This window comes from Melospiza georgiana, chromosome 13 (genome assembly GCF_028018845.1).
Source record: "Melospiza georgiana isolate bMelGeo1 chromosome 13, bMelGeo1.pri, whole genome shotgun sequence".
Classification (NCBI taxonomy): domain Eukaryota; kingdom Metazoa; phylum Chordata; class Aves; order Passeriformes; family Passerellidae; genus Melospiza; species Melospiza georgiana.
Window position 1 is genome coordinate 2,096,456 of NC_080442.1, and position 20,381 is coordinate 2,116,836.

Genomic DNA, 20,381 nt, shown 5'->3' on the forward strand with positions numbered 1-20,381 from the left:
TGAGGTCCTTAGGATGAGGTGAGAGATGAGAATTTGACTCTGTGTTCTCAGAAGGCTGATATTCTATTCTATTCTATTCTATTCTATTCTATTCTATTCTATTCTATTCTATTCTATTCTATTCTATTCTATTCTATTCTATTCTATTCTATTCTATTCTATTCTATTCTATTCCATTCCATTCCATTCCATTCCATTCCATTCCATTCCATTCCATTCCATTCCATTCTATAGAGAAAGGATACATCAGAGGGCTAATAAAAACCTCTGACTGACCAGAGTCCTGACACAGCTGGACTGGGATTGGTCATGAAGTAAAAACAATTCAAGTGGAACCAATCCGAGATGCTCCTGTTGGTGAGCAACCTCCAGATTGCATTGCAAAGCAATCAATTATTGTTTGCATTTATTTTCTGAGGCTTCTCAGCTTCTCAGGAGAAAAATCCTGGCAAAGGCATTTTTCATAAAATATCACAAGTGCTTAAAAATGCAAGGTGGTTGTGGTGAGGGGTGATGGGAGCCCCTGCTGCAGCCCAGCTTCAGAGGCTCCTCTCCAGGCTCTGCAGGCACTTGAGGAACAGGAACCATTGCCCTAAAGCAGGGGCTGCTGCCATGTGGCATTTGGGAATTCATCTCTGCAGCCCTGTTGTGCCTGCTCTCAGCTCTGTGCAGCTGGGGATGTGGCTCTGCTTCCTGCAGCTGGGAAATGGGGAGCTGACTCCAATAGGCAAAGGATAGCTTGGCAGCCAACCCCATCACACTCCAACACCCAGCACCCCCTGTGCCACCTCCCGTGCCAGCTCCCTCCTGCCTTGCAGCCAAACCTTTCCTGCCACAGGTGAGGGAGTGCTGGGATGAGCCTGCCCAGGCTGGAAAATGGGGATGTGGGGGCAGCATGACACAGAGCTGCTGCTGGCTCCATCCCCACCAGATTTATTCTGCTTTGCTGAGCAGAAAGGGCACGGAGTGAGCAGGATGTGTGGCTGGCTGGGTGCTCATGCTGAGGTGTTTGGGAGCAGTGCTGAGCTCCCACAGAGCCAGAGTGCCTGGTGATATGTCACAGACATTTTTATGAAAAATTCTTTCCTTAGGATTTTTCCTCCTGAGAAGCCGACAGGCCTCAGGAACAAAATGTAAACAATGATTATCTGCTGCTGTGGAATACAACAGGTGTATCTGTGGTTGGTCTCATAGATTTGTTTCTAATTAATGGCCAATCACAGTCAGCTGGCTCAGACTCTCTGTCCCAGACACAACCCTTTGTTATCATTCTTTCTTTTGCTATTCTTAGCCAGCCTTCTGATGAAATCCTTTCTTCTATTCTTTTAGTGTAGTTTTAATATAATATATATAATAAAATAATAAATTCAGCCTTCTGAAATATGGAGTCAGATCCTCATCTCTTCCCCCATCTTAAGACCCATGTGAACACTGTCACAGTGATAGAAGTTGATGTGTTTATGTTTTATTTCAATTTTATGCTACTTTTTTTTAAAGGTGAAACTGTCTGGGCAGCTCCAGCAAAGCCAGTGCCACTGGAGGCTCTGGAAATGGCTGGAGATCCTCATGTCACCACAGGAATGGGATTTGCTTGTAAAGTACGTGGGTGTTGAGAGGTCTGGTTTCTAAAGGAGAAAAAAAATGAAGGAAAAATCTGCCAGGGCTGATTGCTGCAGTGTCTGTTGTGGTTGGTTAGAGCCAAACAGGGCAGGTTTTCTGTGAGCAATTCCAGTGCTTAATTACAGCTCAGTCACATCCTCAGTGCAGGCACAGATTCCTTCACGGGCAGGAGCTGTTCCATGAAGCAAAGCCATGCTGGGCTCCGTCTGATGGCTGCTGCAATTCCAGGGGGTGATTTTCTTTTTGTGTCAAAGCTAAATGCATAAGCAGGAGCGTGATGGTTGGGAAGTGAGCTGTGAGGGGTGATTGCAGCAAGCTGGAGCTGTGAGCCAGAGGCTGGGTTTGTGTATTTGTGATGCTTTAGTGCACGGTTGTTGGTTGAACAGCAGTGAACATCACGGTGCTTCATCCAGATCTGTTGCTGCTTATTGCTTTGCAGGGGTTCACAGAGCTCAGGTTTTGTCAGTTCCCCACTGTCTTTAATGAGATTGGGTAATTTCATGGTGATTTTCGTGCCCTTAAAATCGGAACAGATCAACTGTGGTTTTTTTCCAAGGAGCATCTTCAAGATGAAACCTGGTCCATGCCTGAAGACCACAATGCCCAACACGAAGTATGCAGCTCCCAGGACAGCCCAAAAGTTGGCCAGGAGAAGGAGAACAGGCAGAGAAGGAAGAGAGGAGGTGCTCAGAGCACCCTGGGGATGGCTCCTGTGCCAGGGCAGTGCAGGCCAAAGATGTTGGTGTGACCCCCACAGTGCCAGTGACTCAGGGCTGAATCAGATGGGGAATGTCCTGCTTCCATCCCCCAGGAAGGTGCACTGGGTGATGCCAGAAGGGCCCAGCCTGTGCCTTTGCCACAGTGGCAGCAGCTCAGGTGGGAGTTGGTGTGTGTGGGTGACTGATCTGAGGCTCTCATCTCTGGGAGAAGAGAGGCAGCACCCACACTGTGTTTTCAGAACAGCCTCCTGCCCCTTTGAGCTCTCCCCAGCCTCGTTACACTTTGGTCCCTGTGTTGTCTGCACTCAGATTCTCACCTGTCAGGAGCCACAGGACTGCCAGAGGTGATCCACCAGCCTGAGCAGGTTGGATTCATGTGGGACAGAGGGGCTTTCCTAGAAATCTGCCTTGGTGGCTCTATTGGGCCCTAATTGAGTGGCTTTGCTGTGGGTTCCTAATCTGCCCAGGACTGTGAGAGTCCCTCTTCACATTTGCTTATCCCTCAGTTTCTGTAAAAACCCACCAGCTCCATCACACACAGTCCTGCTTGCCCATGGAGCAGGTCTTGCCTCTGTGTGCTGGCCTGCTGGTTGGGCACATTGTGTGCCAAACCTACTCCAGCTGGTGGGGAAATTCATAAACCTGCTCACTTCTAGCAGGTCCTGTAAGTGGCTGATCCAGCAGGGTTCCCTAAACCTGAGGGGAAATAACCATCTTCACAGAGAGCAGCCTAAATAGGGGCGGACTGGAAATTCACCCTTTGTGATTCAGAACCTCTGTGCTGCAGGATGGAGCTCTCAGTCTCTTGCTCCTTCTGCCCAGCTCCTCATATTTTGCCTATTTGTGCTCCTTCTGTTTAACAATTCAAAAACCCTTCCTGCATCTCTCTCTGCTGAATATCTTGGTATCACTTTTTTTTTTTTCCAACCTCCCCTTTCCCCATAGAAACAGTCCTGAAGGAAAAATAATGTGGAGGGAATGAACTTCTCTGAGCCTTGATTCACTCAAAGTGGGATGTCAGATTTCTGCTGTATAATTCTGGCTGGGACACTTCTGAGCTGGGCCTGGGTTTGCCTGGAAGAAAACACGATTTTCTTCTCTAAGTCTTCTTGCAGAACAGTTATTTGTATATGTCCAGCAGTGTGGAGTGAAAGGGAGACCTCAGGGAAAACCACAGCTCATTTACAGCTTAAATGGAACTTGAAAATGAGTTGAAAACAAGATGTGCAAGATTTCAAATTTTATCTTTTATTAACAACAGCTATTGCCTGTGGATGAATCCCTGTAACAGAAGGATTTAATCTTTGTAAACAAGAGAAAAATGCATCAAAATAGACCCTCAGGCATGTGGCAGGACCTGGCTTTGGAGAAATGGTGAAGAAGAGGCTGAAGCAACCTAACAGCTGCTAAGAGTTTTATTGGCACAGCAGCTCTGTGAGGGAGACAAATTCAAGGCCTTTGCTCCTTGTATTTGTTTTTTATTAGAGCCATCAGTTTGAGCACATATTTGCCTGCCCAGGTGGATATTTGCAGGGCCTGGGAAGCCTCAGCTCCCCAGCATGGAGTCTCTCTCTTGCCAGCCTGGCCACCTCTCTGAGGGTGCAGCAGTGCCAAAGGAGCTAAAACATGGAATTTCAGAGTGATTTGGGCTGGGAGGGACCTTAAATCCCAGCCAGTCCCAACTTCTGCATGGGCAGGGACACCTTCCAGCATCCCAGGGTGCTCCAAGCCATGTCCAGCCTGGCCTGGGACATTTCCTGGTTTGGGGCACCTGTGCCAGGGCCTCACCACACTCACAGGGAACAATTCCTTCTCAATATCCCATCCAACCCTGCTCTCTGGCTGTGGGAAGTTATTTCCCCTGGTGCTGTCCCTCCATCCCTTGTCCCCAGTCCCTCTCCAGCTCTCCTGGAGCCCCTTCAGGCCCTGCCAGGGGCTCTGAGCTCTCCCTGGAGCCTCCTCTGGTCCAGGTGAGCACCCCCAGCTCTCCCACCTGGCTCCAGAGCAGAGGAGCTCCATGGCCTCCTGTGGACTTGCTCCAGCTGGTCCATGTCTTCCTTGTGCTGAGCAGAGGAAAAAGCAAAAATGGGCCTTGCTTTAAAGCCCTTGAACCCAGGGTATTTTCAGGTTGGTCTGTTACATTTGTTAGTGAGGCCCTTCTGGCTGTGCAGTTTTTACATCCATTTATTCTGCCTGGTTGTGGTTTCCTTTGTTTTCCTGGTGAAATCCTGCTTTATCCTTAGGTGCATTTAGGGGATTTGCTACAAGTGCCTGTTTCACAGGGCTGTGATTGCTCATCTTATCCCTGCTTAGACAGGAGTTTGGTAAGGAGCAGAACACACTAAGAGTAGACTTGGAACTTGTGGAAGGAATTTGGAGGCTTATGGGCAAGGTGAAGCCACAGGGATCTGTGTTCACTGGGGTCTGAGGATGAGGGAAGAGATGAGGATGTGACTCCATGTTTCAGAAGGCTGATTTATTATTTTATGATACATATTGCATTAAAACTATACTAAAAGAATAGAAGAAAGGATTTCATCAGAAGGCTGGCTAAGAATAGAATAGAAAAAAATGATAACAAAGGTTTGTGGCTCAGCTCTCTGTCCAAGCCAGCTGACTGTGATTGGCCATTAATTACAAAAATCCAACATGAGACCAACCCCAGATGCACCTGTTGCATTCCACAGCAGCAGATAACCATTGATTACATTTTGTTCCTGAGGCCTGTCAGCTTCTCAGGAGGAAAAATCCTGCGGAAAGGATTTTTCATAAAAGATGTCTGCGACAGGGATTATCCCCCTGGATTTCCCAAAGGTATTTGGCAAGGTCCCCCAGCAAAGGCTCCTGAATTCCAGGAAGCAGCCCTGGAATAGGAGGTGAGATCCTTACAGGGGAAATTGTTTGCTAAAAGGTAAAGAACAAAAGGGAAGAGGGAAGAGACTGGGTCATAAAAGAGATGAAGTTTAAATGTGCATAAATATAAAATGGTGCACAGGGAGAAAAACCAATTTTAACTCTATTTATGAAACAACGGGTTCCAAGTTAAGTGTTACCATCTGAAACATCGGGGTTGTTACAGACTGTGCTGTGAAAATGTGAAAATGTCAATTCTGTGGTCAGCAGCCATCCAGAGCAAACTGTGAGTGTCAATTGCTGGGCAAAACAGAGCAAAACAACCCCTGCTCCCTCTGGCTGCAGGGGATGCTGAGGATTCCTGGAACTCGGAGGTGTTTTGGGTGGGAAGGGACATTCCTGGAGGGTGGGGGGCTGTGCAGGGCTGCTCTCACCCAGCCCCAGAGGGTAAATCCTGCAGAGAGGGGAGGGGATCTCTGTGCAGACCCTCCTCTGAGGGTCTCTGAGGGTTTCTCTGCAGATCCTCGAGGATATAACCATGGGCAGCTGGAATTTTCCAAGGAGTCACCTCAGCCCCATCTCCTGCATCACCTGGTAAAGTCAGTGTGCTGACTGCCAGCAAAACTGATTTATAAACTAGAATTTCTTTAGCTTTTTTTGTATATAAGCTGGGAGGATTCCCTTGGAGGCTGGGAAGGTGAATCTCTGCTGAGCTGGACACAGCAAGCGGCAGAGAAGCACTGCAGTGACAATTCCTGCCTGGAATGCTGCAAGTCCCAGCAGGCTCCTTGCCCTGATCCACCAAAGTGGGAGGCAGAAAATCTACCACAAACCCCACCAGGCTGGTGATGGCCAGGTTCTGGAGCTCAGGTCCTGGGTGCCAATTATTTTCCCTAAAATTAGGAGCAACTTCTTTGTGAAGGCTGGAAAATCCAGAAGAAATCAGGTTTCTCTGTTGGTGTCTGGGGCTGGTTTTTACCAAGGCTGCCGTGGAGGAAGGAATTGCTGCTCCTGCCTGGATCTCAGCACTGCTGCTGCTGCTCAGTGAGTGCTGAACCCTCTCAGCAGCTGTTTTCCAGCAAAGCCCCCCTGGCTGCCCTGAACTGTGCTCCTGCTTGCAGCCTCCAACACAGCCCTGAGTAGCTGTTCTGGTGCTCTTTGCAGACTTGAATCAGGGTTATGGGCTCACATCTCCCCCACACACACCAAGAGGCCCAGCCTTGGCACTCAGCAATCCATCTGACATCCCCTCAGTTTTTGAGGGCACTGCAAAAGGGCAGAAATTCCCTGATTTCCTTTTCCCATCCTTCCCCAAGCTTCCTTAGCACTGCCACTGGGATGGAAAATACCTGTTCCTCTGCTCCCACACTGGCTGAGGCAACGGCAGCTGGAAAAGAAGGAACATCTGGCTGCATCTGGCTAATTAGAGCAGTGCACAAGCCTTCATCCTGTTTGAAAGCCTGCAGCTTCCCAGTGCTCCTCCCTTGTCCCTGGGGCTGCCTGAAGGAGTGGGATTTACCCTGTCACGCTTCAGTTGGTGCCATAATTGCCCAGGGCTCTTCCATCTGCCCTCTGTAATTGGGATCACTTTATCCCTGCCTCCATCCTCCCTAATCCTGCAGGGAACCCCTCAGCTTGCTGTTCCCCACAGTGCAGGATTGTGCTCAGCTTCCCAAAGAAACATCCCCAGGGCAAGGAGAAGCCAAACTCAGCAGCCTGGGCAGCACCAGGATCTTCCTTCACACTCAGCACCTCCTCTGGACCTCCCCTCCTCCTCCTCCTCCCCTTCCTATATCCCCCACCCTCTCCAGACACCCCAAATTTCCATCACCTTGGCCACCATGAGTGAATTTAAAACTGTTTTGAAGAAAAGGTTCAGGGCAGTGTCCATCCATTTCAAGCTGTGTTTTGTCAATGCTGTGAAAAACGCCAATCACTTGTTTTTAAAATTTTAAAAGTTTAATAATAATAGTAATGGTCATAAAAATAGCAATATCGTTAGAGTAATAATAATTTGGGCAATTTGGATTTAGGACAATACGAGACAATAAGAGCAAAGAGTTACAGATGGTCCAGGTATCTTTTTCTGGGCAACATAAGCCCAAAAAAGGACCCAAATGTTAACAGAAGATTAACCCTTAAACACAACAGCCTGTTGCATATTCATACACCTCATACATGATGCATAAATTCCATTGAAACACAGGATTCTGTCTGGGCAGTGTCAGCTTCTTCCTCTGAATCCTGACTGCATCTTCAGGGCTGAGCCGGCAGGAAGAGATTCTGTGCAGTGTGTGCAGAGCCGAGTGCTTGGCAGATTCAGTTTAGATGTAATATAATATAGAATAATAGAGTATAATAAAGTCATTAATTAGCCTTCTGATAAGATGGAATCTTATCAGATCTTATCACTCTCTCCCTCCCATCGAGGGCAAAAATATCCACTACACTCATGTACTGGGAGATGGCTTGGAGCTAAACCGGGAATGGAGCTCAGGGCTGAGCTCCGGGGCAAAAAGAAGAGAAGGAGAAAGGAGAAGGTGGAAGATGGGCATGGAGAGATGTGGGGACGGGGATCGGACTCAGCAGTGAGCGTTTCACATCTCCTCTCCCCCGGGGTGCTGGGATAACACACGGCGGGCACGGGCGGAGCTCGGAGCGGGTCAGACCGGGCGGGCTGGGCTGGGTCGCGCTCCCGGTATGACCAGGCGGAGTCGGGGGCCGGGCCGTGTGCCGGTCCCTCCCGCCGCTATAACCGGGCTGTGTGCCGGTCCCTCCCGCCGCTATAACCGGGCTGTCCCTCCCCGTGTCGCGGTCCCTCCCGCCGCTATAACCGGGCTGTGTGCCGGTCCCTCCCGCCGCTATAACCGGGCGGTCCCTCCCCGTGTCGCGGTCCCTCCCGCCGCTATAACCGGGCTGTGTGCCGGTCCCTCCCCGTGTGCCGGTCCCTCCCGCCGCTATAACCGGGCTGTCCCTCCCCGTGTCGCGGTCCCTCCCGCCGCTATAACCGGGCGGGCGGCGGGTCCGTGTCCCGGGGCGATGGCGCTGCGCTGCCTGCTGCTGCTGCTGTGCGGAGCCGCGCTCGGACCCGCCGTGCACCTCGACTTCGCCGAGCACCGCAGCCAGGCCGCCAAGATCAAGGTCAACCCCCGCGGCAACCTCTGGGCCACAGGTACCGGGCGGGGACGCGGGGACACGCGGGAGGTGCGGGCACGGCCACATCCCGTCCCGTCCTGGGGCGGCCTTGGGAGCTGCTCCCACCGGGGAGGGGATGCTGGCAGTGCGCGATGGGCAGGGGTGAAGTCACATCCAGCAGGTCCGGCATCCCTGGGTGTGAGGTTCAGCATCCCTGGGTGTGAGGTTCAGCATCCCTGTGTGTGAGGTTCAGCATCTCTGGGTGTGAGGTTCAGCATCCCTGGGTATGAGGTTCAGCATCCCTGGGTGTGAGGTTCAGCATCCCTGGGTGTGAGGTTCAGCATCCCTGGGTATGAGGTTCAGCATCCCTGGGTGTGAGGTTCAGCATCCCTGGGTGTGAGGTTCAGCATCTCTGTAAGCCCAGAGATCTTGTTAATGGGAACACAGAGTGAAGTTTCCCCAAAATCCCGCGTGGAGCTAGCGAGCACCTGGGGTTTCTGGGCTTCTCTTCACTTCGCTGCTTTGGGCATTAGCTCACTCGGCGCTCCCTGTGCTGGTGCCAGCCCAGCTGCAGCCCCGTGTCCCCCCAGACATGCCGTGTGTGCTGCTGCAGGTCACTTCATGGGCAAGAAGAGCGTGACGGGCTCCCCACACCTGGAGGCTGCCGAGGAGCCTGCGGTGCCCGTGGTGTTCGGTCCCTCTCTCCGAGCCCTGCTGGAGGACATGATGGAACTGCTGACCCGCGAGCTCCTGAAAATCCTCTTGCAGGAAAGGCTGCTGGATGAGAACCAAGGGAAATACGACCTCACTGGCCAGGTGAACGTTTACTGAGCTACAGGGAGGTGGAGGAGCTGTGCTGGAGAGGGGAGAACCTGCACAGCTGAAGGTGCACTCCCCTCTTCACCCTCCCTTTTAACTCTTCTTAAGCCACTTTTAAAGACCAGCCCCAAAGGGAGAGGGGAGAAGTGTCCTGAGGCTTGTGCCCGGCTGGGCAGTGATAAATAGTCCCAGGTGCCTGGGAGGGGTGTGAGGATGAGCAGGTAAATCTGCAATGGAGCTGTGGCAGCAGAGGTGTCCAGGGGTTGTTAATAAACATCTGGATCTTCCTCAGCCTCAGATGCAGAAGAGGATGGTGTCCCCTTTCCAGGGACAGGGAAATCCTCTCTCCCTGTTATTGCCACAGCAGGAGACCAAGAGGGGACACAGTGTGTGACGGGAAAAGCATCTGTGAAGCAAAGAGCTTTGGCTCTGTGTCCCTGTGGTTGGGATCCCTCGACGCTGAGGGCGCAGAGCCTTGCAGAGGGTAGCTGTGCATTGCTCCTGCTGCTGCAGAGTGGGTTTGGGGGAGCAGGGAGAGGGCAGGAGCTCCTCTGGTGCCGCTGTGCATCAGCACACCCTCACTGTGGCTTTTACCTTGGAGCTCCCCCAGCTCCTGGTGGAAAACCTGCCCCTGGGAGCAATGCACAGGCACAGATCCTCGGGCAGGATGCACAGATTGAATTGCTCAGTCCAGAGATGGAATTTCTGCATCCATAAATAGAATTAGGCTGTGTGGCTCTGCTTGTCTGTTGCCTCCTGCACACCTCCCTGGTGTCTCACCCTTTCCAGTCACTGCAGAAGTAACTGGGAGTCTAAAAAGGATGAAATCCTCCGGGGTCAGTGCCACCTGTGCTGTCCCACTGAGGCAGTGCCTGAGGAGCCATCCAGCAGCCCTGCATGCAGGTAAAGCTGTTTCTGCTGGGCAGGGCTTGCTCCTCTTGGGCACAGGTGTGTCTGTGCAGGGGCTGCCACTCTGTGCCCAGAGTGCTGCTGCTGTGCCACAGGCTCCAGCTGGGTGTGCCAGAGCCCTGCCAGCCCTGGCAGTGCCATTCCCAGAGCCCAGGGCTGGGTGCTGCCCAGTGTGGCGCTGCTGCCACAGCCCTGCTCTGCTGGGTGATTTGTGTGTGCCCATGCAGGTGCTGCTGCCTCTCTGGGGCCAGGTGGGTGGTGTGCCCATCACAGCTGGGCTGCTTGGTGTGAAACTGGCTCCTGCCCCTCACTTTCCCTCCCCAAAGCCTGGAGCCTCTCCTTGCTCAGTGCCCTGGTCCCCTTGGGCACCTTGCTGGGTTCTGTTTCTGGGTTTGCTCCTTGGGCACCTCTGAGCACTTTCCTTCCCCAGCTCCTGCCCTCCTGCTCCTTTCTCCACCCATCCCCAGGGCAGCCTCACATCTGGGCTGCTGTGGGTATTCCAGAACTGCCTCTGAGTGCCGCCCACCTTGTACTGGTCTGTGTGACCCACCTAGAAAAACTGTTCTTGCTCTGTGGTAGTCACAGTGCCACTCCAAACCCCTGCCACCGTGCCAGCTTTGCCCTCAGCGTGGCTGTTGTTGGACACCAGGTGTCAGCAGCCAGCCTGAGCTGCTCTGCGTGCTGTTCCCTCTCAGAGCTGCCTCTGTGTTCCCTCATCCCTCACCGCCTTTGCATGGCTCTGCCCTGCAACTCCGTGTCCGTGCCTTGCTCAGGATCCGTTGGTTCCATCTCAGCTTTCCAGCCACGTTTGTCCCATCAGGGTTTGGCTCTCAGCGTGCTGAGGCTTCACTGGGATATTTCCTGAAAAATCCCTTTGCCAGGGTTTTTCTCCTGAGAAGCTGAGAGCCTCATTGCCCTGTGTGACAGAGATGGGGCTGGCAGAGGAGGATTCTCCCCCTCCTTTGTCATCTCCTGGGGTGTGTGGCACTGACTCCCCATGGAACGGAGCAGCTCCAGGTTTGGGGAGAGCCCTTCTGCCTGTGCTCAGTGCCAATCCCACAAAGCCTCTGTGCCTCTTCCCTGCTGTGTTTTCTGCCTCTTGCTGCCCTCTCACATTCTCTGCTGAATGAGGCTTGTGGTTATTAATTGTTGTGGTGTTGTTGTGGGTCCCAGGATGAGGTGAGAGATGAGAACTGACTCCAAGTTCTTAGAAGGCTGATATATAATATAATATAATATAATATAATATAATATAATATAATATAATATAATATAATATAATATAATATAATATAATATAATATAATATAATATAATATAATATAATATAATATACCATATTATATTATACCGTATACCATATGATATAATATTATAGTTATTGTATTACATTTATTACATTTATTGTGTAATAATATAATTTATTAATTATATTAATTAATTAATATGTTTTATTTTATTTTATATTTTATATTGTATTCTATTTATTATACTATATTTATTATATTATATTTGTTATATGTATTATATTATAATTATATACTAAAACTATACTAAAGAAAGAGAAAGGAGACATCAGGCTAGAAAAAAATGATAATAAAAACTTGTGACTGACCAGAGTCCGACACAGCTGGACTGGGATTGGTCATGAAGTAAAAACAATTCACATGGAACCAATCCAAGATGCTCCTGTTGGTGAGCAGCCTCCAAACCACATTCCAAGCAATCAGATAATTATTGTTTTCATTTCATTTCTGTGGCTCCTCAGCTTCCCAGGATAAGAAATCCCAGTGAAGGGATTTTTCAGAGACTCTGTCAGTGACTGCTCTGCCCTGGAGCCCAACCAGTGGCTGCTGCCTCCCTGGGATGAAGTTTCACTCAACATCTGAGCTGTGGTTGGGAAGCTCCTGGCTCTGTCCTTCTCATGTGCCCTGAGGGGGTGTTTGTGTGCCCTGCCCAGGGTGGGGATGGTGCTGGTTGTGTGCATGCCCCCTCTCTCACTGCTGTGTTTTGTTTTGCAGGAGACAGGGCTTTTAACAAAGGTGCTGGAGAAGTACTTCTCAAACTGAGGAGGAGCAGCTGGGGAGGATGAGGTGTGCAAGGTCAGCTGTGCCTGTGAACAGAGGAGAGCTTCGTCCTTGTGGGCTCCTATAGCAACAGCACTTTTATTTATTCTTTCTGAAATATTGTTAATAGTGACAGTGTGTGTGGAAGTGGAGCCTCCCTGTGTGTTTTGTGTTTCTTTGCTGTCTGACGTGCCTGTGTGAATAAAACTGGTTCTTTGCACAGACTCTTCTCTGGGGGGAGGAAGGCAGAGCCCAGGGCTTGTGCAGGGGAATGGGCAGAGGGAACACCTTGGGGAAGGGTGAAGGGAAGCTCCCAACAGCTCAGAGAGTTGGATTCATATCCCTGCACCCTCTGCTCACTGAAGGAGACCCTGACATATAAAACAGCACACCTGTGTGACCGTGTTCACAGGGGTCCGAGGATGAGGGAAGAGATGAGGATCTGACTCCATGTTTCAGAAGGCTTGATTTATTATTTTATGATATATATTATATTGAAACTATACTAAAAGAGTAGAAGAACAGGTTTCATCAGAAGGCTGGCTAAGATAAGAATAGAAAGGAATGAATAACAAAGGCTTGTGTCTTGGCGCTCTGTCTGAGCCAGCTGGCTGTGATTGGCCATTAATTAGAAACAAGCACATGAGACCAATCACAGATGCACCTGTTGCATTCCACAGCAGCAGATAATCATTGTTTGCATTTTGTTCCTGAGGCCAGTCAGCTTCTCGGGAGGAAAAATCCCAAGGAAAGGATTTTTCATGAAAAGATGTCTGTGACACACTTGGGTGAGCTGATCCCACCACTCATCACTGGAGCATTTGTGACCCTCTTTGCTGGGAATGTTCCCAGCAAAATCTTGTCCTGGCAGTGCTGAGGTTGTGGCTCAGAGTCCTTGTGGCACCTCAGGGTTAACTGCAGGCTCTGTGACCATCACACACTCAGGGTTAGCTGCAGGCTCTGTGACCCTCACACACTCAGGGTTAGCTGCAGGCCCTGTGACCATCACACACTCAGGGTTAACTGCAGGCCCTGTGACCATCACACACTCAGGGTTAAATGCAGGCCCTGTGACCATCACACACTCAGGGTTAGCTGCAGGCCCTTGGCCATCACACACTCAGGGTTAGCTGCAGGCCCTGTGACCCTCACACACAGGGTTAGCTGCAGGCTCTGTGACCATCACACACTCAGGGTTAGCTGCAGGCCCTGTGACCATCACACACTCAGGGTTAACTGCAGGCCCTGTGACCATCACACACTCAGGGTTAACTGCAGGCCCTGTGACCATCACACACTCAGGGTTAGCTGCAGGCTCTGTGACCATCACACACTCAGGGTTAGCTGCAGGCTCTGTGACCATCACACACTCAGGGTTAGCTGCAGGCCCTGTGACCATCACACACTCAGGGTTAACTGCAGGCTCTGTGACCATCACACACTCAGGGTTAGCTGCAGGCCCTGTGACCATCACACACTCAGGGTTAGCTGCAGGCCCTGTGACCCTCACACAGGGTTAGCTGCAGGCCCTGTGACCCTCACACACTCAGGGTTAGCTGCAGGCTCTGTGACCATCACACACTCAGGGTTAGCTGCAGGCCCTTGGCCACCACACACTGCTCTGGTTCTGAGGCTGCTTTGTGTTGAGGTCTCAGTGCTCCCTCCCCTTGCGCCTGCAGTTCAACACCCACAGGGGCAGAGGCACAGCCCTGGGTCCTTGGCTGTGCAGGATGGCAGGAGAAGGGAGCTGGGGGTGAAATGGGTGATGGAACAGTGCCATGAGCAGACTCTGGGTCTGTTCCTTCTGCAAGTGCTGCTCACAGCTGCACCCCATGACTGCCAGCCACTTGTGGGGGTCACAGAATGAGTTGGGTTAAAGGGACACCTTGTGGCCCTGTTCCAGGGGCAATTCCACTCTCTCAGGTTGCTCCAAGCTCTGCCCAGCCTGGCCTTGGGCATTTCCAGGGATGGAGCAACCACAGTTTCTGTGGGCAACCTGTGCCAGGGCCTGCCCACCCTCACAGGGAGGAATTCTTTCCCAATATCCCATCTAACCCCTCTGGGAAGGAGTTAGCCATTCCCTGTGTCCTGTCCCTCCATGCCTTGTTCCCAGTCCCTCTCCAGCTCTCCTGGAGCCCCTTCAGGCCCCGGCAGAGCTCTGAGGTCTCTCCTGAGCCTTCTCTCCTCCCAGCTGAGCATTGTGTCAGCCTTTCCTCAGAGCATCTCCGTGGCCCTGGAGATGTCCTCAGGAAGAGCAAAGCCTGGCAGCAGAGCCCACAGTGGTGCCATAAATGAAGCCATAAACGTTCACACTCTGCTCCCCACAATTCTGGTAAAATTCAACCTGGTAAAATTCTGATAAATTCAGCCTGAACAGGAGCCTCAGAGCCACCTCACACCAAGCCAAGGGACGATCTGGCATCTGAAGGTGCTGATAACTAGTAGAGGGGTCAAAGCCATGGTAGGAGACCTTCCCCCCATGCTCCCTGTCCTTTGAAGGGTAGTTCAGATCCTGTGGAGCCTCCTCTTCCTCACTGGAGCAGCCCCTGGGAAGAGCAGCACCTTGAGCCTCCCACAACATCTACTTCTTGTTGTGTTCTGGGTATGTGGGTGACCCCCAGCTCACCTTTTCATTAGCTGGAGTAAAGCTTTGACTAAAAACTAATTATTAGCAAGGAAAATAATGAGCCTGGGGATTGTGTTTGACACTGGAGGAAGCCAGATGCCCCTCAGCCAGCAGAGTGAGGGCCTGACAGCCTCAGGGGCTTCCTGCCTTGGTGTGCCATGGGACCACCCTGCCCAGCTCACTGCAGGGGGAGCAGGGTCCTGAGGCACCCAGGTGAGATCCTCACTGTCCCCCTGACCCAGCCAGACCCTGTCCAGCTGCCTTTCTGTCTGTCTGTCTGTCCCCAGCCCCCCATCCCTCTCCTCTGGGTTGGGATAAAGAAGGGTGAGATCACTTGTTAAGTGCTGCCATGGGCAGAACTGGCTTACCTTGGGGAATATGAATTTATTTATTAATTCATTTAAGTATTTGATTCAGGTTTGGGGAAAAAAACAACCCCCCCAAGCATTTTCACACCTGGGGAAGGCACCTCCCCTCGCCTCTGCCATTGTCACTTCCAGCCCCTCTGCTGCTCCCTGGTGTCCCTGTGGGTGACATTTATTTATCCCTCACAGGCAAACCACTAAAATCACTGTCCAACCCCTAAATCACTATTCCCTCTTGAGTTTAGATTATAAATGAGAGGATCAGGAAAGCTTTTGAGGAAGTTCATCATTTTTTGGCAGTGTGCTGGCTCTGCCCTTTCTGGCATTTCCCTGCACAGGCCCAGCACAGTGTCCCACCACTCACCAGGTCACCTCCTTAGGAAAGCTCCAGGACCAAGGCTTTGTGCCCAAGCTTAGAAAATGAGTCAATTCTTCACTTTGGTTTTTTCCCCAGCTCTGATTTGTTTCTGCCACTCCTCTGGTTTGAAGCTAACTCTCCATGCTGCTGCTGGGGCTCAGGTCCTTGCTTGCAGCTGTTTCTGCACACTGCGAGCACAATGTAAGTTAATTTATTGTAAATTAATTTAAGTATTTGATTCAGAGATGCAACGAGGCCCCTGGGGGTCACTGGGATGACTTTCCTGGGGTGTTCAGACTGGCTGGCTGTGACCATGTTCACAGGGGTCTTATGTTGAAGGAAGAGACGAGGATCTGACTCCATGTTTAAGAAGGCTGATTTATTATTTTATGATATATTTTATATTAAAAGAAAATTATATATTAGAACTATACTAAAGAAAGAGAAAGGAGACATCAGAAAGCTAGAAATGAATGCATAATAAAATCTTGTGACTGACCAGAGAGTCCGACACAGCTGGAATGGGATTGGCCATGAAGTGAAAACAATTCACATGGAACCAAATCAAAGATGCACCTGTTGGTGAGCAGCCTCCAAACCCCATTCCAAGCAATCAGATAATTATTGTTTACATTTCTTTTCTGAGGCCCCTCAGGAGAAGAAATCCTGGCGAAGGGATTTTTTCATAAAATATCACTGAGACAACCTTCACGGCTGACATCTGTGCCTCTAGCTGTGGGGCTGGCTCCGAGGGATGTCAGTGAAAATCCAGTGCCACCACTGGGTGTCATTGCTGTCCCAGGCACAGGGCAGTGCTCGGCGACAGGGTTCACACTCCTGCTGAGCTCTTGCAGAGACAGCAGCCCCAGGCTGGGCTGTTCCCTCCTCTGGGGTGCTTGGAGACCAACAAGGCAGGCAGGGAAGCAGAAAGGGAAGGAAGCAGAAAGGGAAGCAAGCTGCCATCAGGAAGCAAAACAGCCAAATTCCATTGCCACCCCCACGCTCCTCCAGGGAAACCTCTTCATGTCCTGGTTCTGAACATCAAAGCCTGGCCTGACCAAGGTAAATCCAGCCAGGACAGAGGCTGGGACAACCCAAGGAAGTGGATTTCCAGAGCTTGGCGCTGTATCCAGGTGATTTCCAGGGAGCAGGGCGCACAGGAGGAGATGTTAAATGCAGTGTTCTCAAACCACGGAGAGGTTCCAGGTGGCCAAAAAGGCCAACAGCAAAACTGGCTTGGAGCAAAACCAGTGTGGCCACGGCGCAGGGCAGTGCCTGCACTGCTGAAACTCCTCCAGCCCGGGGGGAAGCTCTGGGCCCCTCACTCCAAGAAGGACAATGAGGGGCTGGAGCACATCCAGGGAAGGGAACAGAGCTGGGGAAGGGGCTGCAGCACCAGGAGCAGCTCAGGGAGCTGGGGAGGGAGAAAAGGAGGCTCAGGAGGGACCTTCTGGCTCTGCACAACTCCCTGACAGGAGGGGGCAGCCAGGTGAGAATCAGGCTCTGCTCCCAGGGAACAGGAACAGGATGAGAGGAGACGGCCTCAAGCTGTGCCAGGGGATGCTCAGGTTGGACACCAGGAGGAATTTTTTCACGGAAAGGGTGCTCAGGCATTGAAAGGGGCTGCTCAGGAGAGGGAGTCTGTGGTGTTTGTGAGGGTCCCCAGGACGAGGCGAGAGATGAGAATTTGACTCCTTCTTCTCAGAAGGCTGATTTATAATTTTATGATTCTATATTTATTATTATATTAAAGAATGCTGTACTAAAACTATACTAAAGGAAGAGAAAGGAGACATCAGAAGGTTTAACAAGAAAGCATAAAAACTCATGACTGATTCCTCGGAGTCCGACACAGCTGGCTGTGATTGGTCATTATGTAAAAACAATTCACATGGAACCAATCGAACATTCACCTGTTGGTAAACAATTAATGTCCAGACCACATCCCAAGGCAGCAAAACACAGAAGAAGCAAATGAGATAATATTGCTTTCATTCCTCTCTGAGGCTTCTCAGCTTCCCAGGAGAAAATGCTGGGCAGAGAGGATTTTTCAGAAAATCTGATGGTGACAGGAGTCCCCATCCCTGGAGGTGTTCAAGGAATGATTTCATGTGGCATTCAGCACTCTGGTCCAGCTGGCAAAGCGGGGATTGGTCACATATTGGACTCAATGATCTTGGAGGCCTTTTCCAACCTCAATGACCCTGTAATTCTGTAAAAGGCATACAAAGCCCTTTTCCTGATTCTATGACCCACCAGCTCACTTTTCCCTGTCACTCACCAGCCTCTGGAAACATCAGACTGGTGAAGGTGACACTGAGAGGGTGATGGGACCTACAAACTTTCAACAAAGGCCAACTACTGCTCAGGCAACACCAGCATCTCCCTGTTGGGCTGACCCTGCCCTGCCCAGACCTTCAGGGACAGTAGAATGGGATAAAGTTCCTGCAGTGCACATGAAGGATGAAAGCAGCTCCAGAGCAGCAGGGACAGCACCAGCTGTGGGGCTGGATGGCAGCTGTGACGGTGGTCACAGGGGTCTCAAGGTGAAAGAAGAGAAAATTTGACTCTATATTTCAGAAAGCTGGATTTGTTATTTTATGATATGTATTACATTAAAACTATACTAAAAAAAAATAGGAGAAAAAGTTTCTCAGAAGACTAGCTAAGCTGAAAATAGAAAAGAATAAATAACAAAAGTTTGTGTCTCGGACAGAGAGCCGAGCTAGCTGAGCTGTGATTGGCATTAATTATAAACATTTAAGACAGGCTAATCAAAAATCTACTTGATGCATTCCACGGCAGCAGACAATCACTGCTTACATTTTGTCTCTGAGGCTTCTCAGCTTCTCAGAAAGGAAAAAATCTTTAAAAAAGGAGATTTTCATAAAAAGATGTCTGCGACAGAGAGCCCTTCTGCCCCAGGACCCTCCCACAGGACTCCCAAAATCCCCAGGGTGCTGGGGTGCACTGAGAGAAGGCCCAGCACCATCTGACACCTTCTTTTCCTTTCTATTCCTTGTAACCTCCACGCAGGGCTGAGGAGAAGCCAGGGGCTGCAGCAGGAATAAGGAAATCATAAAATTTTTGGTTTTTCAGGCTGGGGCAGTGCAAAATGCAGCAAGCACGATACAGCTGGCCTAGCAGTGGGGAATGCAGCAGGGACAGCAGCCAGCCCTGCTGCTCCTGCTGTGCCATAAACCAGAATTGCTGTGGAATTGATGGATTTATAGAACATGTGCAGCTCAGTAGCACCACAGAGGTGTTTTCCTCCTGTGGGGAGAGCATCCCAGCTGGAATTTGGGCAGATCTCCCTGCCAAAGGAGGAGGCAGAGGTGGGGGCAGTGAGACCCTTCCTGCCCCAGGCAGGAAACACAAAGAGTGAGCTCAGGGCCCTCCTGTGGTTCCTTTCCTGCTCCCACAGCCTTGCTGGCATCTCCCACCCTCTCACTTTGCCCTCAGGAGTGGATCTTTGCCTGTTCCAAGGGTTTTCAAGCCAAACCCAGCAAAAACTGCCCCAGGGTGGTGGTACTGATAAGGGAAGCAGCTCCATGATTTTGTAATGATGTTTTATTCCCTAATTGTCTGCTTCACACCCTGAACATGGCTGCTGTAGATTTCAGATGGACCCAGGGGTGGGATGGGGAGATTTGGGCTCCTGCATGCTTTTGGTTCAATCTCTCTCCAGGCTGGACCAGGGACACTGCATTAGATTTTTGTGGGATTGTTTTTTAGCTAGCTCCAAGCCAGAACCTTCCCTTCCCTTCCCTCTTCCCTTCCCTTCCCTTCCCTTCCCTTCCCTTCCCTTCCCTTCCCTTCCCTTCCCTTCCCTTCCCTTCCCTTCCCTTCCCTTCCCTTCCCTTCCCTTCCCTTCCCTTCCCTTCCCTTCCCTTCCCTTCCCTTCCCCCTTTTTTTCCCCCACCCTTGAAATGTTTTTGGCATTTCTCGTTTTTCCTTTCAGCCCTTCTGGGGAGGCAGTGGGGACCTTGGAGGAGCTGAACCAACATGAGAAAGGACATTAAAACATTAAAATCCAGCAGGTCTGGCTGCAGTGAGGAGAAGACCCACACCAGAAGTCCAAGAGGTTCCCAGCTGCTCTGTGAATTCTTTTCTCCCCCTTTCCCAGAGAAATTCAGCCACCACCTTCACCTCTCAGCCACACAGTGAGGTGGGGTTGGGGTGTCAGGTTCAATATTTTTCTGTGCTTTGCAGGTATCTTGCTTTGATAATGAACAGTTTTACCTTTTTTTAAATTTCACTTTCATCCCCTGGTATCCACTCCTCTCATTGGCAGAAGATAAAAGAGTTACTGAAGCCCTCAGAAGAAACACTCAATCCAGGGCATTTCCTCCTGAAATTTGTCTCCATAAAGCTTTTGTGACACCCAGAGCTGGTAGAGAACATGCAGAGGAGACCTGGCCAACCCCAAATCTGCCTTGGATATCTTCCAGCACAAAGTTCACCCTGCTGATGTGAGATCTGGCAGCTCACACCCCTCAGGAGCTGCTGTGAAGGGATTCCAAGGCTGGCAGGGAGATAGAACACAGAGGAGTTTCCATGGAAAAATGTTTGTTGCTTAAAGTTGGCCTCTAATGGCAGGGATTACAGGAGAAAGCTCTCTAAGCTGCAGCCAAGGATGAAAGTGGTGATTAGCACACAGTGCATCACCAACAAGCCCCGGCACAGCTGGGAAATGTTCACCTCCCTGATGGTGACATCAAACTGGCAGGAAGGGCTGCTATCCATGGGGACAGGGTTCCCCAAGCTGGGACAGTGAAACCCCACAAATAAATCATGGATCCCCTTCCTGAGAGCCACCCCAGGGCAAGGAAAAGCTCTGCTGGGTGAGGGAGATGCTCTGGGATGTGTGACCGTGTTCACAGGGGTCTGAGGGAAGAGGTGAGGATCTGA

At 50.8% G+C, this 20,381-nt stretch overlaps 1 protein-coding gene across 1 annotated transcript; it reads left to right on the forward strand.

Moving 5' to 3' along the window:
- The first annotated feature begins 8,180 nt into the window (after window positions 1-8,180).
- On the forward strand, window positions 8,181-12,315 carry NMB (neuromedin B). The gene is made up of 3 exons (XM_058033635.1): window positions 8,181-8,364; window positions 8,941-9,143; window positions 12,077-12,315. The coding sequence occupies exons 1-3, from the start codon at window positions 8,232-8,234 to the stop codon at window positions 12,122-12,124; spliced, it is 384 nt and encodes a 127-aa protein (XP_057889618.1). The 5' UTR covers window positions 8,181-8,231; the 3' UTR covers window positions 12,125-12,315.
- The last annotated feature ends 8,066 nt before the right edge of the window (window positions 12,316-20,381 follow it).